The sequence below is a fragment of the Bombus terrestris genome, chromosome 6 (assembly GCF_910591885.1).
Source record: "Bombus terrestris chromosome 6, iyBomTerr1.2, whole genome shotgun sequence".
Classification (NCBI taxonomy): domain Eukaryota; kingdom Metazoa; phylum Arthropoda; class Insecta; order Hymenoptera; family Apidae; genus Bombus; species Bombus terrestris.
In genome coordinates this window covers 5,222,543-5,236,819 of record NC_063274.1, presented here as the reverse complement: position 1 = coordinate 5,236,819, position 14,277 = coordinate 5,222,543, and the positions used below count along the sequence as shown (strand labels likewise).

The 14,277-nt window shown below is 47.2% G+C and overlaps 1 protein-coding gene across 3 annotated transcripts in view; it reads right to left on the bottom strand.

Moving 5' to 3' along the window:
* Window positions 1-14,277, bottom strand: part of LOC100646780 (ecdysone-induced protein 78C) — a 140,725-nt gene that overhangs the window by 118,999 nt on the left and 7,449 nt on the right. For 2 of the 3 annotated variants that reach the window (XM_048406467.1, XM_048406468.1), the window contains exons 1-2: window positions 13,930-14,016; window positions 651-3,389 (exon numbers count right to left, since the gene is read on the bottom strand). In XM_048406467.1, the coding sequence (XP_048262424.1) occupies window positions 651-933 (283 nt within the window). In that variant the 5' untranslated portion in view covers window positions 934-3,389; window positions 13,930-14,016. Of the gene's footprint in view, window positions 1-650; window positions 3,390-13,929; window positions 14,017-14,277 lie in introns of those variants that run through there. The other variant, XM_003395889.4, reaches the window with a different exon arrangement.

Sequence of the window (14,277 nt, the reverse complement as noted above, 5' to 3'; positions counted from 1 at the left end):
TCACGGATACATCTGAACATTTGCAGAAACCTTTTACGAATATATCGCCTGTGCTCTATGAAATATTCTGCAGTTTTATCAACATCGTAACGACGCTCGACGATCATCGGTTACGTTTGGAAATTCTACATTTGAAATTTAAAAATGTACATAGAAACTGCAACATAGTCGATGACTAGATAGCTACGTATTTCACAGAGATCATAAAACAAGCAATTGTTCAGTAAATAAGCCTTAAAATTTAGCGCATCCATTTCTGACGCTTACTATATGTTCAAGATCGCTGCTTATATATTAATTTTTTACCAAATATACGTTTAGAGTAAATACGTCTATCGTAGCTCGTACGTACATTTTTAGATTGACTTCAAATTTTACCGATATAATCGTGATAGTCGCACATCGGTGCCAATGAAATTGCAAAATATCTTCTCCAACACGTACGACGTATACGTAAAAATCGTCTACGCTGAATATTTAAATACCTTCGTGAATCGTACGTGTTAAAACCTAGTACCAATCGAATGACAGGGGTAACAGAAATGGATTTAAAAGATTACGAAACGTCTGAGGAAAGAAAACACGACAGAAAAGCAAACAGAAAATTGAGATGGGAAAAAAAGAAAAAAAAAAAGGAAAATGAAACAAACCTTGCTTAATGACGATGCCAGGGGGCACTTGGACAATCGGTAGGGCGGCGTTCGGAGGATTTACAGGGATGCTGGCTGGTGTTCCAGGTGGAGGCGATGCGCTGGCGCTACCAACGGAACCGGGATCGCTGAAGCCTTGGGTGCTGTTCTCCTCCGGTCCGTCGAAGAAGCTCAGATTGAATTCACTACCAGCGTCGAACGACACTTCCGGTGTAAGGGTGTCTGGCGCCGGGGCGCTACCCAGACCCGCGCTCAGCGACTGATCGATTTTGAAAACGTCCATTGTACGAAGAGGTAATGGTGATAATGACGTCGGTGATCGCGCACCTCGGTACCAACTGCGGTCACCATTCGCGTACTCGACTCGCTACGTGACTCGATTCGCGTCCGGCTCGATGTTCATCACTTTTCTATGTCGAGATTTATAGGAGACCCTTTTTTCTTTATGCTTGCTATATGTCTCTGTAATTATTCTTTGCCTCTTCCTTCTTCGTACGTTCAAGTACGTAACCACTGTACCACGGTATCGTTATGAAATATTATTCTCGATCAAGGATTTGACGCGAGAGCGCCGTTCTTAAGATCGGCGAAGAACTGAGAATCGAACTGATCCTTGTACGAAGATGTTTCTCGTTTAACGAATCGAGGAGGTGTCACTGCTGATTTATAAACATATATCCTGCGTTCAGAACTGCAAGTTTCGTCGCACGACGAAGAAACGGAACACAGCAACGAAACGGTCTTTAGGAGGTTCACGAATCGCGCGTCACCTTCGTGCCCACCGGATATTCACTGGTGTATCACCAGCGAAAGGAACAGTCCGCGAAACGACACACATCTATGCTCTTTATCCCCGTGATATCTTTTCGTTCAATCCCTTGAGCACACGCAATAAGAAAAAAAAAAAAAAAAGAAAAAAAAGAAAGAACGAAAAATGCGAAAAGTACCTGAACGAGGCACTCCGCGTTTCTACGAATTGCTTGATCCTCGTCGAATGCAGCGTCGGTCCAACTTCGATAAAATTCCCGATCCACTCGCTCGGCTTTCCTCCAAACAGCGTGTTACCTGGAAACTTTACGCGCGAACGATCGTCGAGCACATCTCGTTTTCTCGCGGACCGATTCACCAACGGTGGAACGTCGACGACAGGCACGGAGATGACGAGGAAGACGAAGAAGACGACGAAAAAGACGAAGAGGGCGAAAAGGACGACGTTTTCGCAAGAAGATCGTCAGGTTTCGCGATGCTACGGTTTCGAGAAAGCATTCCTCTCGAACGGAGCTCTCGAGAGCGGTTGAACCGAGGTCACTGGCCGTTACTCCTCAGGCAGATTCTCAATGAAGCTGTCCGCAGGCAACTGACGAACAATTTTGGCACGTCCACGGCTTGGCCAGAGAGCGCGTTTTATCTGTTAATCTCTCTCCTTCAAAGCGCCTTCGAACACATTATGCGTTGCTCCCGTTCATACGATTCTCGTTATTCTCCAGACACTGGCGGCCGGGGGCAATGCTTTTCGGTAGCCTTGAGCAGCCTATTATTCAATCTGATACGATTACGCGCGGATGCTTTATTACGCTCGCCGTGACACGTTTCTATTTTCTCCCGATCCTTATCGGCGAGTTCAATCCGACTCGTCACGAATTTCACCGATTCAACAACTTTACGTCTTGATATGCTCCAAGAGAAACTTATATGGATTTATTATATACAACGTACATGTATCTTCTTTGCGTCTACTCCAGCGCGTTGTTTGCCACTAGCCGAGCAACAGGCTACTCTCTGCTCTTTACTCTTTACTCGAGGAGACGATCGATGATGGTACTCGCGGCTGGTTAAAACCGGAACAAACGCGAGACTGAAAGAAAATATGAGAAAAATGAAAGACGTGGTTCGTTCGAGATGAAAATGTTAAATGAACGAAGTCGAAGAACTGTGGATCACAAAATGTGTGTGCTTGGATTCATAGAAGGTTGTTAATCGCGCAAGATTCTATTTCTTTTCCTTTGTTTCTTTTTTCTTTCCTTTTCTTTTTTTAACGATCCTTTTTCCCGTGTCAACGCGAAAGCAAACAACTACGAAGCACCTGGCAGCGGTTGCACGAACAAACGGGGAAAAAAATCCGCACTTCACTGGCACCGTGTCACAACAGGAAGAGAAGACCTTTCTCGTTAGCTATCTGGTTGCCCGAGGGCTGCGAAAATCCGTGGGATCGCGATCTTCGACAGGGTTCAGCATTGTTTGAAAAGACGCTCGGTATCGTCTTCGTGCGAGGGCATGTTCTCATCGACATCGTTATTTTCCCTTCTGGCTCTCTCCCTCTCTCTGTCTCTCTCTCTCTCTCCCCGGGTTTCCGCTTCGAAATAAAAACGATGCGAGGGTTCAACCCATTATCTTTCCTTTTTGGTTGAGATCGAGAGATCATTCGCTGCTTTCGCTTTCCTTTTCCGCTCCTCTGCTTCTCTCTCTTTCTCTCTCCCTGACTTTTTTTCTATCTTTGTGTTACGCTTATGTTTATATATGTGTATATATATTCTTTCTTCGTCCTTTTCTTCCTTCCTCTCCGCGTATTTTCTCTTCCTTCTTTATATTTTGTTCGTTTCTCTCTGAGTTTCACTTTATTTGCCACGTTGCACAACGGAACGATCTAAGGGGAAAACTTTTTTCGGGTAACGCAAGCACGGCCTTTTCCACCGATTTTCAGTGGGTCTGTGGTCCCCTGGCTTTTCACGTGATCCATCGCTGAAAAGACAAATCAAAACGAAACGAAAATCAGAAACCAAGGGAAAACCACGACTTCGAACGCGATCAACAAAAGAAGAAACTGTTATTCGTTCTCTCTGTTATTCGTCTCTCTGGCCAGACGTATAAATAAACTGGAAGTTCGAGCATGCGCGATCGATCTCGTTCTACCTTGCTCGATTTCCCCGATCTCCTAGGTTTTCGCGGACAAACGAGTCGTCGCTACGTACGAACACGCGGAGGAATGCTTCCGCCACGAGATCAAAGCTCATCGAACGGTATCGATAATCCTGTTGCAAGTGGAATCAACAAAACTAAGAGCAAGTCGTGCTTCTCTCGGAATAATCTTTCGATTATTGATCGATCGGTAAAGTTTGGCCCGACCATGGTCGATAGCCGAATATATTAGCGTTTTTATTCTTTCCCAAAACGTTTCTCGCCAGCTGTAACAGCGAAAGATAGTGGGAGAAAAGAGAGAGAGAGAGAGAGAGAGAGAAGAGGAGAAAGAAAGGTGAACGACGAGAGAAGAGAAGATCGGTGGATTCGAAAGGAGGAAAAGATCGCGAAAGGAAAAAAGACAGCGAGTCCAGAGAGGAACACGAGGAGGAGAGTGAGAAAAAGCGAATGTCATTGCCGTAATCTTCGGACGTTGACTTCCTCCTGGCTCGTCCCTCCTTCCTCTTGGTCGCAAGCCCCTTCCCAACCACCTCACCCCCTCCCAGTTCGTTCTCTTTGTCCTCTCGTTTTCACCTGTGCGTTCCTCCTCGCGATTCTCTACCTGCTCTCTCGCTTCCTCTTTCCTCCCCTTCACCTTTCCGCGCTGCCTCTCTCTCGCACTCACGTCTCTTCGCTTCTTCGTTCCTTCTCCCTCTTTCGCCCTTTTTCTCTTTAACCGTGGCTCGTTACGCCAGCTCGTGAGTCTCAAATATTTTCGTAACGATTCGCGCGTAAAGTTCCCCGTCGAAAGATTTTAATAAACACGAACGAAGAAAGTACGTGTACGTACACAGGTAGATGGTGGATTAGAACAGATGTTACATCCGTGGCGGGAATAGGATTCGTTAAAAAATCCAAGCCAGACGATTAACCCGCTCTCTAGTTTCACCGGTTTTTAATCGGAAACGAATTTTCGAACGATCGTTGAATTAACATATCAACCGGTATATCGCTCGATCGCAGCCGCTTTCTGCTTGCAATTATTAAATGATAAATCAAGAGACTGTTAATCTTAGTCGAGGTGTATGCGATCAGTCGAAGTGCAATGATATTTTACGCGTATTTGCTCTTGTTACGTGTAAGATAAGTTTGCACAACTTGGTTGGAAATGTAGAAACGAAATGTTGAAAATCTATGCATAGGAATGTATTCTTAGTTTCCACGGTCATAATGCTTCTATCGCGTTAAAGTTGCGTTCATCCGTGGAGAAATAATTGCGTGATTATCAGATTATTGCGTGAAAAGTATTTGGAAATAAGATAACGAGTTAGATGCTTCTTCCGAGTTAAAGAACAGGCCAGGTGTCTGAAATTTGTGATCGAAGCTGGTCGTACGACCGATGTATCGTTGCATTTGTATTTCATTTAACTCTTTCCTGCCTAATTTCGTATATCCACGATATTGTACCGCAACGAGTTACTAACTCGACGATAAATGTATTTTCAGTAGAACTGGTCCTAATTTTAACGCATTATATCCTCTTATCTTATAGAAACATCAAGCAAGCATGTTTCTACTATTGGTAATTCAAAGGAAAAAATGTCTTCACGAACCAAAAGCATCCGACACTAAAAGGATTAACGCGTAAATACCTCGAGCCTCGAATAATTTAATGTTCGATTCCTTTCCTACAACCGAATTCTTTCGTTATAACTTTCTCTAGAAATAAATAGAGGAGAAAGACTGTGCAACTGTCCTAAGATGCTACCCAAACCTTCCAAACGCAAAACTCAATCCATATCACTCGACTAAGGTCGTCCACTCGTCTGTACCCACTCAACCGAATCGACGCCCAAAAACATCTCATTGACAGAGTGAATCGAAATTACGACTGCCTCGAGCCTCGTGCTTAGTTACCCTCGTACTTGAAGAATCGGCTTTTCACGAGGTGGAACGGCGCGCGTCTTGCAAAGGACGAAATCACGGTCGAGTACGGGGCACCAGGCTATGATTTAAAGTCTCGCGGTGTATGCACGAGAGAGGCATACGCGCCGCGGGATATACATTACCCGCGGTATAATCCGTCGCGAATGATTTATAAATCGAGTGAATCACGATTTGGCACGAAGCAAAAACGGTAATCGCGAATTAGCATTTGCATCAAAGGGTTGCCAGAGGTGGAGAGGCCGGGGGGTAGGGAGGATAAATAAGGGGGTGAAAGGGCGAAGGGAGCGAAGAGGTAGGGGCAAAGAGGGAGAGAAGGAGAGAGACGGTTAAGAAGGAAGGAGGGCGGGCGCACACACGGCAAAAGCCCTTGTCCGACAAATCGGTCGCGTAAAGGCGCGCTTTGAAGAGAGAGAAGGCTGGTCCGAATGGCGGTTTCGCGGCCTCGCAGACGGTCATTTGTCTCCTGCAACGCCTGCCTCGGTTCCGCGTTCCATCTGCGTCACAAGTCAGTGCGTTCACCTTGCCTCGAGTTATCAAAATCGGATCCGATGCGATAGCCCCGTGCACACGCGTATTCTTGGATCTCGATAGCACCACGTGCTCTTTACCGATGCGAAAAACCGAACTAAATTGATTTTCAATTTTCCCTCTTTCTTTTGCGCAGTTTTATCGTCAGTTTCTTTTTCTTTCAAATCTCTCTCTCTCTCTCGTTCTCTCCCACTTTTGTTTTTCCTCTTCAACCGTCTTTGAAGCTATCTTTATCGTTTAATAAATATCAGTGTGTTATAACTAGTTTGGCTATATAGTTGGCTATAGGCTGTATAGTAGCTTATAAGATGCAAATATGCGAGAGATTCCTTTCCCCGATTTAAATACCCCTCCCCACCCCCGTCGAGTTACAGCCGCGATCAAGAAAGGGAATTCAAGCGTGACGTAATCTGGCCAAGGTGGATTTAGGTAGCCGAGTTTCCTGGAGCTTTTTGTCCGATTCGTAACACCGTTGCGCAAGAGTTGTATATCGATTAAAAAGTTCGCCACGGAACGGAAGTGTTTGCGTTAAGAAGCGTTCGAACGACTAATATTATCGTTACATATAATTTATATAATATTTTCTTCACGTTATTTCATTATCTTATTGTTAACGTTATCGCGCGTAAAAGACCCTCTGCGCGATCGATATATATCGTCGATACAATGTTGCCAACCTTCCATGTTGACAATAATATCGATCATTCGAACGCTCCTGGTGAAATCACCGAGTGAGAGAAACGATTTAAGCGATCACGTAAGAGCCGACGAAACTCGCGTAACTCTTCTTCGGACATAACGACGATCTCGTCGATTATTCGTTCCCGATTGCATCGTTTTAGGAAAGATTATTATCTATTTATTGTACTCTTCTCTTTTGTACCTTTTCATCGTTAATTGTGTTCTAGCGATTAAGAAAGGGTTGCGCGCGACGTCGAAAATTTTCTCACTCGACGAGAGACAACCGACAGAGACTGAAAACACAATGCGGCTTTTGCAACTTCCTCGGCAATTATCCGAGCGCGGCGCATGCGATTCGTACGAAAATAAAAGGGAAGAGGCGCGAGAGCCACGCTCGACGAGTTTTACCTGCACGAGACGATGCAGAATACACGCTGGCATCCAGCACGCGCGTTTTCCTCTGCGATCGCGCTTCCCTGCGCGGTATTAAACGGCGAGGAGGTTCTAAGCGTCCTTGTCCTTCCAGGATAACAGGACGATGCCACCGCGGTAAGGAGAAGTACCACGACGCGACGCCAGAAATCGCGGACCGTGACTGGTTTCGCCTAAAGCCTCGTTCACACCTCGCGCGAATAGTCTACTCGCGTGTTTTCTTCGTCAGCCAAAGGAGAAAGACAAGGAGAAACTTCCTCTATCCGCATCGATTCGTGGAAAATCCAACGATTTCTTGTTCCATCGAGACTCTTTCCTGGTTCCTCCTCCGAAAACGATTTAGATAATCGCGTCCTTCGTAGAGGACACAGAATTCATCGGACGATCGTTGAAATCGCGATTACCGGGCTCGAACAGTCGTGTCCACTTGGATCAACTCGGTCCAGCACACTGAACGTCACTCAATCTCCGTAATGATCCTCTTTCACTGGGATCATTGTCCGTGCGCGTGCAACCGCGGAACAACAACAACAGTGGCAGCAACGACGTTAACCCACGAGAAAAGGGCGAAGACGACGAACACGACGATGACGAACGATGGTTCGACGATGATGACGTCGAACGTCGTCACCGACGCGATTTACTCGGAAACTCGATCGACCTGTTGCGTCGTACCGATGTCGCGACTATATCGACGACGATCGGCAAGTGTCTTCCAGTCAGCGACTGTACGAGCGACAACAACCACGGGGAACGTACGCAGCGCGCGAAAAATATCGGAAAATCTGTGCCGATATTCGCGAAACGGAAGGTATCGTGGCGGGGGATGGAGAACGCGGCGATCGAAAAAGGGGATGGAACCGGGCAAATAGCCGCGAGCTGCCCTGTTACGATCACGTGCGTTTGTCACGAGTCGCGGTGGTGTATACGGAGCCGACTCGCTCGCTCTCGTGCGAGTGCCGAGAGCGAGTTCTCTCTGTATGTTTCTCCGTGCTCTGTCTTCGTCTCCGCGAGCCGACTCTCTCTCCTTCTCGCTCGCTTACCTTCCACGCTTTCCACCTCTCTCTCTCTCTCTCCCGATCTGACCGACCTGGCGCTCCTCTATTTTCCTTCCAACGCGTCTATCTTTCTCGCTCGGTCGTTCACGACCAACGTTTCCCATCTTTGTCGCGAAGCTACGCTGTACGACGCCCTTTCTCGCTCTATCGCGCGAGAGAGAGTCTTACCTGTGAGGTAAGTAAAACCAGCGTTCCGTCGTACGTGTTACGGCATTGCGCGACTCGCCCGACTCGTAGCCCCACGCTCTGCCATTACGCGGGGTTCCGCGGCTCGCTATGGTGGAGAGGGGAGAGCGCGAGCGAGCAAGCGAGCGAGCCAGCGAGCTAGCGAGGCAAGGGGAGGGGGGTGGTGGAGGAACGACGACGAGTAAAAGGGTGGAGGAGGAGGTGATGGTGAAGGTGGTGGTACAAAGCGAAGGAAGAGGTGGTAACGATGGTAATGCAACAGGGGGTGGCGACGGGGCAGAGGGAGCAGCAGCAGGGCGAGAAGGAGAGGGCAGATAACCAACTAACGAGGGAAAGAGACGCGCGTACAGGGAAAAGGGAGAAAGAATGACTACGAATGAGAAAGAGAATGAGAAGGGGAGAAAAGGACAGAGAAAGGAGAATTAAGCGACTGGGTCGGAGGTGAGTTCTGGAAATGGTGGTAGGGGCTGTGGTATCGAGGGGGGTTCGAGGGGGTTAGGTGCACCAGAAGAGGGGAGAGGAGAAGGCGAAGTTGGAGGTGAGCCCTGTCGTTTGGATCGTACCGGTGGGGGTAGCGTGCATCGAGGCACGCTTGACGACGAGAGGGGAGGGGGTAATCCGTAGAAGCTGGGTGGGGGATGCGAGTGGACCAACTGGGTTCGCCAGCAACCCGCGGTTCATTGACCGAGAAGTGCCGGGAGAGCCGAACGGTCGGCCGTGTTCGACCCGCTGCTAAAACAGAATTTGTACCGGCACTTTATGCGGCTCGTCTAAGTACGCGAGTCGCGTGAAACCGACGAGGATGGACGGAACATGGACGCGGTGGAGCAGACAGCTACGGAACGGGCAAGGGGGGTGAGGGTGAAACGCGAGATAAGGAGAAGGAGACTGGGAAAGATTTCGCGATGCGCCAGCCTCGGAGGGAGATTCTCGATCGTCCGTTGAGAGAAGACGGAGAACGCGGCGGTTCGGCAAACGGGGTTGCAAGAATTTCGGCGAAGAAGGATGGGGGAGGAGGGTGGGCGAGAACGAGCGAGAGAAGCGGAGTGGGGCGATGTGCGGCGCGAACGAGCGTAAGCTGTTGCGCTCCTGAATTCTGACGATTCAATTAGGCAAGTGCACTCTGCAGCTCGAGAGGAACCACGACAACGTTTCCTGGTATCCCGATTTGATTTTAATCGTGCCGCACAGCGGCCACCCCTCCGATACGCGGTGCCGCGCACCTACCGCGTTATGTATTCTCGTTAGGCGAACCGATGGAACCGTGCGTCGAAAGTAATCACGTCGACGTTACGATTAAGCGAATTAACGCGCGGCTCGTCGAGTTACGTTCGTTTCGTGGTTAACGTCGCAACTGCCGCCAGTACGGCTCTTTAAGTCGCCTAGAGACGCATTTTGCGCCAGGATGAGATTTACGTCGACGACGTTCCGTGGAACAACAACCGGAATAGATAGAGGCGTGAAATAATAGATCGAAGACAGCAGCGCACCCTCGACACCGCGAACTCTATTATCATCGGTCAAATCGTAAGACTATGAGAGAGATGCGCGTTTACTCGCGATACGAGGCAAAAGTTTTCGCATACGCGTCTTCTTGTCGCTCAATGCGTCCACGTTTTGCAACCGATTGACTTTAGAAATCGATCGATCTATGATACGGCCATTAGATCGATGTTATCGGCTTTGCCCAACGTGAAAACGCTGGCATATCGATGCGAACGATCGAGTTAGGCGATGATCGGTTCGATGACTTATCTTCTCATTGCCTGGCTACGCGACGATCATCGTGCGTTTCCTGATCGAACCCGCGATCCTGCATCCAAGAAAATGGCCGCCGGTTGAACGACGACCGACAGCATTTACGAAAAAGGGATGAAGTCCCCGTGTAAGTAAGTCTGTCGACTGCCGGTGACCACACGGCCGCACACTTGTCGGGAAAGGAGATGCGCAACTCGGTGTAATGAACCTGGGAAACCGGTTACATCCGCGCGTGTATATATACAGATCGGTTCGGGCTGTACTTACGTTACATTACGCGAGCTGCTGCTACTCGCGATCGAACTATTGCATTGCAGCAGATCGAGCAATCGAACTGCCTGAAACATTCCTCGTCAGCTTTATATAAAGGAATCTCGATAAGTATTTTTACGGATACGGTTCATACGGAAGGCCATCTTCGCGTAAACGGTATCGGATTAAACGAACGTAAGTGGATGCGGAGTATATGAATGTTTTTTATCAGCCACGACAAACGTCAGAGTATAAGGCATAGTATAGGTGTCTACGCGAAGCTAAAGAGCATATTTTTGCTGAAAAAGATAAAAACAATTATTGCGCGATATTTATCGGCGTACGATAAATTAGATGTCAGGTGTGAAAGACCGAACGGCACGGATTATTTCCGTACTTATCAGTAGCATACATAGATCGAGGATAAGTATAGTTAGTAGCAAACAGGCAGTTGGTTCGTTTTTCGAATTTCATCGATATATTTTGGAAATACGTTTTCCAAAGGTCGAAGCGCGTGACGAAAGTTTTGTTCGTAACTTCGATGCAGCTTACGTTGGCGAAGCGAACGCATAAATAAATTTGAAAGCACAACAAGTCGATACCAGATCTCTACAAAAGTTCGTTCGTTTCATTTTGGCAAACGGCTATCTTCGGAAAAGAGAAAGAGCTCGCGACTGAAAAACGCAACGCTTTTTATACTTCGACTGTTTTTACCCGGGCACAACATTTATTTCCCGGATACGGTGCCTGCATTCTCACGACGACCACCGAAGGCACGGTAATGCAACGGCACATCCGGCTAGCTCGCTAAATCTATTTTATTCATATTCAATTACCCTGTCGTACTGTGTGCGCGAACCGAAAATAAATTCACCGCAAATCTCTCGCAACGACTAGAGCTGGGATAACTATTGCCGAACGATCGCAAAAACGTAAACGAAATTCGATGGCCGCTTTTCTCAATATAGAATCCCAGGTTATCCAGACACGAACACTTAGATTCCAAAATAACTCTCTAAACACTCGAGGATCGCAAAGATAAGGTATGACAACGCACATTCGTTTAATCCTCTTAGATGATCAAACTGATCCTATTCTACCTTGTATCGATTCCTTCATTTCATCGCGCAAATATCGTTATCGTTAACGCACAATTTTCATTTTCACGATTTAATTTCATGAGCTCGTTCGTCGCAAGAAGGTGAATGAAACACGAATAATGGTAAAAATTCCGCGACAAATTTGAAAAAAGTAGTTCAACTCATGGAACATTGAAGACAATTTAAAAATACAATACCTCGTCGATCATTCGTGCATCTCCAAAACTGCCTCTTCGTTAAATTTCGATGCAGCTCTCTTAAGAAATATTTACATCGAAGATACCGATTTCGAAAATATTAGGTATCTTAATCTTAACTCGTTAATTTCTTCCACGAAATTTCTTTGCACAAAAGTGCACCTGTCATCTACTGCTAAAAGCCTTACGTCTTTCAATCGAACAAGCTGACTATCTTTTTAACCATGTTACATTAAAGTACGTTCCTTTAACCGCCAAGTACCATCAAAGCGAAGAAAATTGCATTTATCATACCTTCGCCTTGCGATCTTGGCTCGATCAACGATTATTTACATATACATGCACGCAACATCCTTTTACTGCAAATAAGATCACCGGATTAAAATTCCCATAATCGCAATCGTAAATTTTCGGTCTGCATTTCCGTCCGCCAAGGACAATTCCTCGAACGAACGATGTTTCATTGTCAAGTAGAAATCTGTAGAGAGGATAGTTTGCTGGGGTGGCAAAGGGCAGTCCTGCGAGAGAAGAAAAAAAATGCGGCGATTCAATTATCGCGGGGCGAAACGGCGAGAGCGGAACTTCCGGTCGCCGGCATCTTCCGGCTCGGCGTAAACCGTTCCGGCATAAAAGGAAGGATAAAGAAAGGGGTGGCGAGGTGCAGGTGAATGCAAGGGGTGGGAAGAAAGCTTCGGAGGAAGGCTACGTGTCGGTACGAGGGAGTTGGAACGGTGAGCGCGGGATAGAGTTTGGGGGTTTAACGCGAGAAGTAGCGTAGCTAGGATGGCAGAAGAGGTAGGTGGAGGAGGTAAGAGAGAGGGATGGGGAGGTTGAAGAAAACACATAATAGGGTGGGGCGCTTTGCTGCCGCTTTTGAATCGATCCAACGCCGGCTACAGCTGGAATCTCATCCCACACCGGTTCGGTCAGCGGTTCTCATTCTTTACCCCCGTTTCACCCCTCTTATCGCCGCGACAAAGATTATCGCGGGTATATGGAAGGACAGAGGCTGCGATTGGATTTAGATTAACATCGGCTTTAAAACTGTCGGCCGAGAACCAAACTGCCTTCGACGATAAAACTGGGTCGTGGGTCGACCAGCTCGTATCAGACACGTACGTGTCAAGCACGGATGAACGAGCTTTGAGTACACTTGTTAGCCCGGTCCGCTCAAATACGCGGCCGGTTATTAATTCGTCGTTGTCCTATCACGAGCCCCGATTTCGAGTAGGCCGAACGATAAATCAAAATTGCACTTTGCAATTGGCGAGCGTTATTAGCTGACGGGCTGCCACTACGGAGGATCGCGTTTTATCGATCGTCTCGTCGATTAACTCGCCAACGATCGACTAATTCCCTGTTACCGCCGTTCTTCCTCGACCGATCTCGTATACGTTGGTCCGTGGCAGGCGACAAGTTTATCAGAAGCTAAAACCAGTGCCGATTCCTCGCGTTCCAGGCAAAACGAAACCGAGCATGCGATTTTTGTTCTCGACGCGGCTGAATTAACTTCGATCGAGGAATCCTGTTCTACGAGTGTCTTATGGAGCAACTAGACGTTATACGGATGTCGTTAATTAACTCGCGAGTTCCAAAAGCTGATATAATATCGGAAGAATTCCAAGCAGAAATGTGCCGCGTGTTCCGATAGAAACTTTGATCAAGGTAACTCGTTCCAAGAATGGAAATTATGCCAAAATTACCTCAGCCGCAATCTGCACTCATCAACTTCGTACTGTTCAATACTGTTTTCTGAATTCACTTTAGAATACACCATCACTCGTTACATTTTTCTGCGATAAACGAACTCGTAGAAACAAGTCGTCTGCTTTTTGAGGACCGAACATTAGCCGCTTGATAAAACTAAGAAATTCAAGCAAAAAGTGGAATTGATCGATTCGTCCTCTGTGAAGCTGAAATATCTTTCTTACGTACTCACTGACTCATAAGGCAAACTTCCAAAGTTTCTTACTTCTGGCCTTAAGTTAAAAAGCATTCCGTTTCATCAAGACCTCGAGCAATAACGCGTTTATCGCGTTTTAAATAATTTCCTCCTCTCTCTAAAGAAACTGGCTTTAAAAAATGCTAACAAAAGACGAAGCTTCCCCTTTTCACCGATCACAATAAGTTCGCCGCAAGTCAGCGTTCATTTAGCGAGGCTAGAGCTTCGCGTGCTCGCGGAGAAATAACCGGTGGCTTAAATTGGACCAGCGAGGCCTCAAGATCATTTATAATAAAGACTCACCGTTGTTGTTGCGCAGGATGGAAGCGGGACTCGTTGCCTCGAGAGGGCTGCTGGGTTCTTCCGTGCTCGGCTCCCTCTTCACGCTGAAATGGAAACATCTATTATGTATTCAATCGAACAGGGTGTAGAGAACGGACAGAAGGGATGAAATCGGCCGAAAGTAGTCCAAGATCGACGCGAAACAGAGAAAGAAGGTTTTGGAACCAGGGTCGTTTAGGTTCCTCTGCGGGTCGTTCTGTTCGCGAATTCGCTTCTTCCTTATCGTACACACGGGATTGTGTTTGCGCGCACAGGGGTGGTCCTTTGACTACGGCCCTGACTCCATCCGAGCAATCAGGATTGACCTAG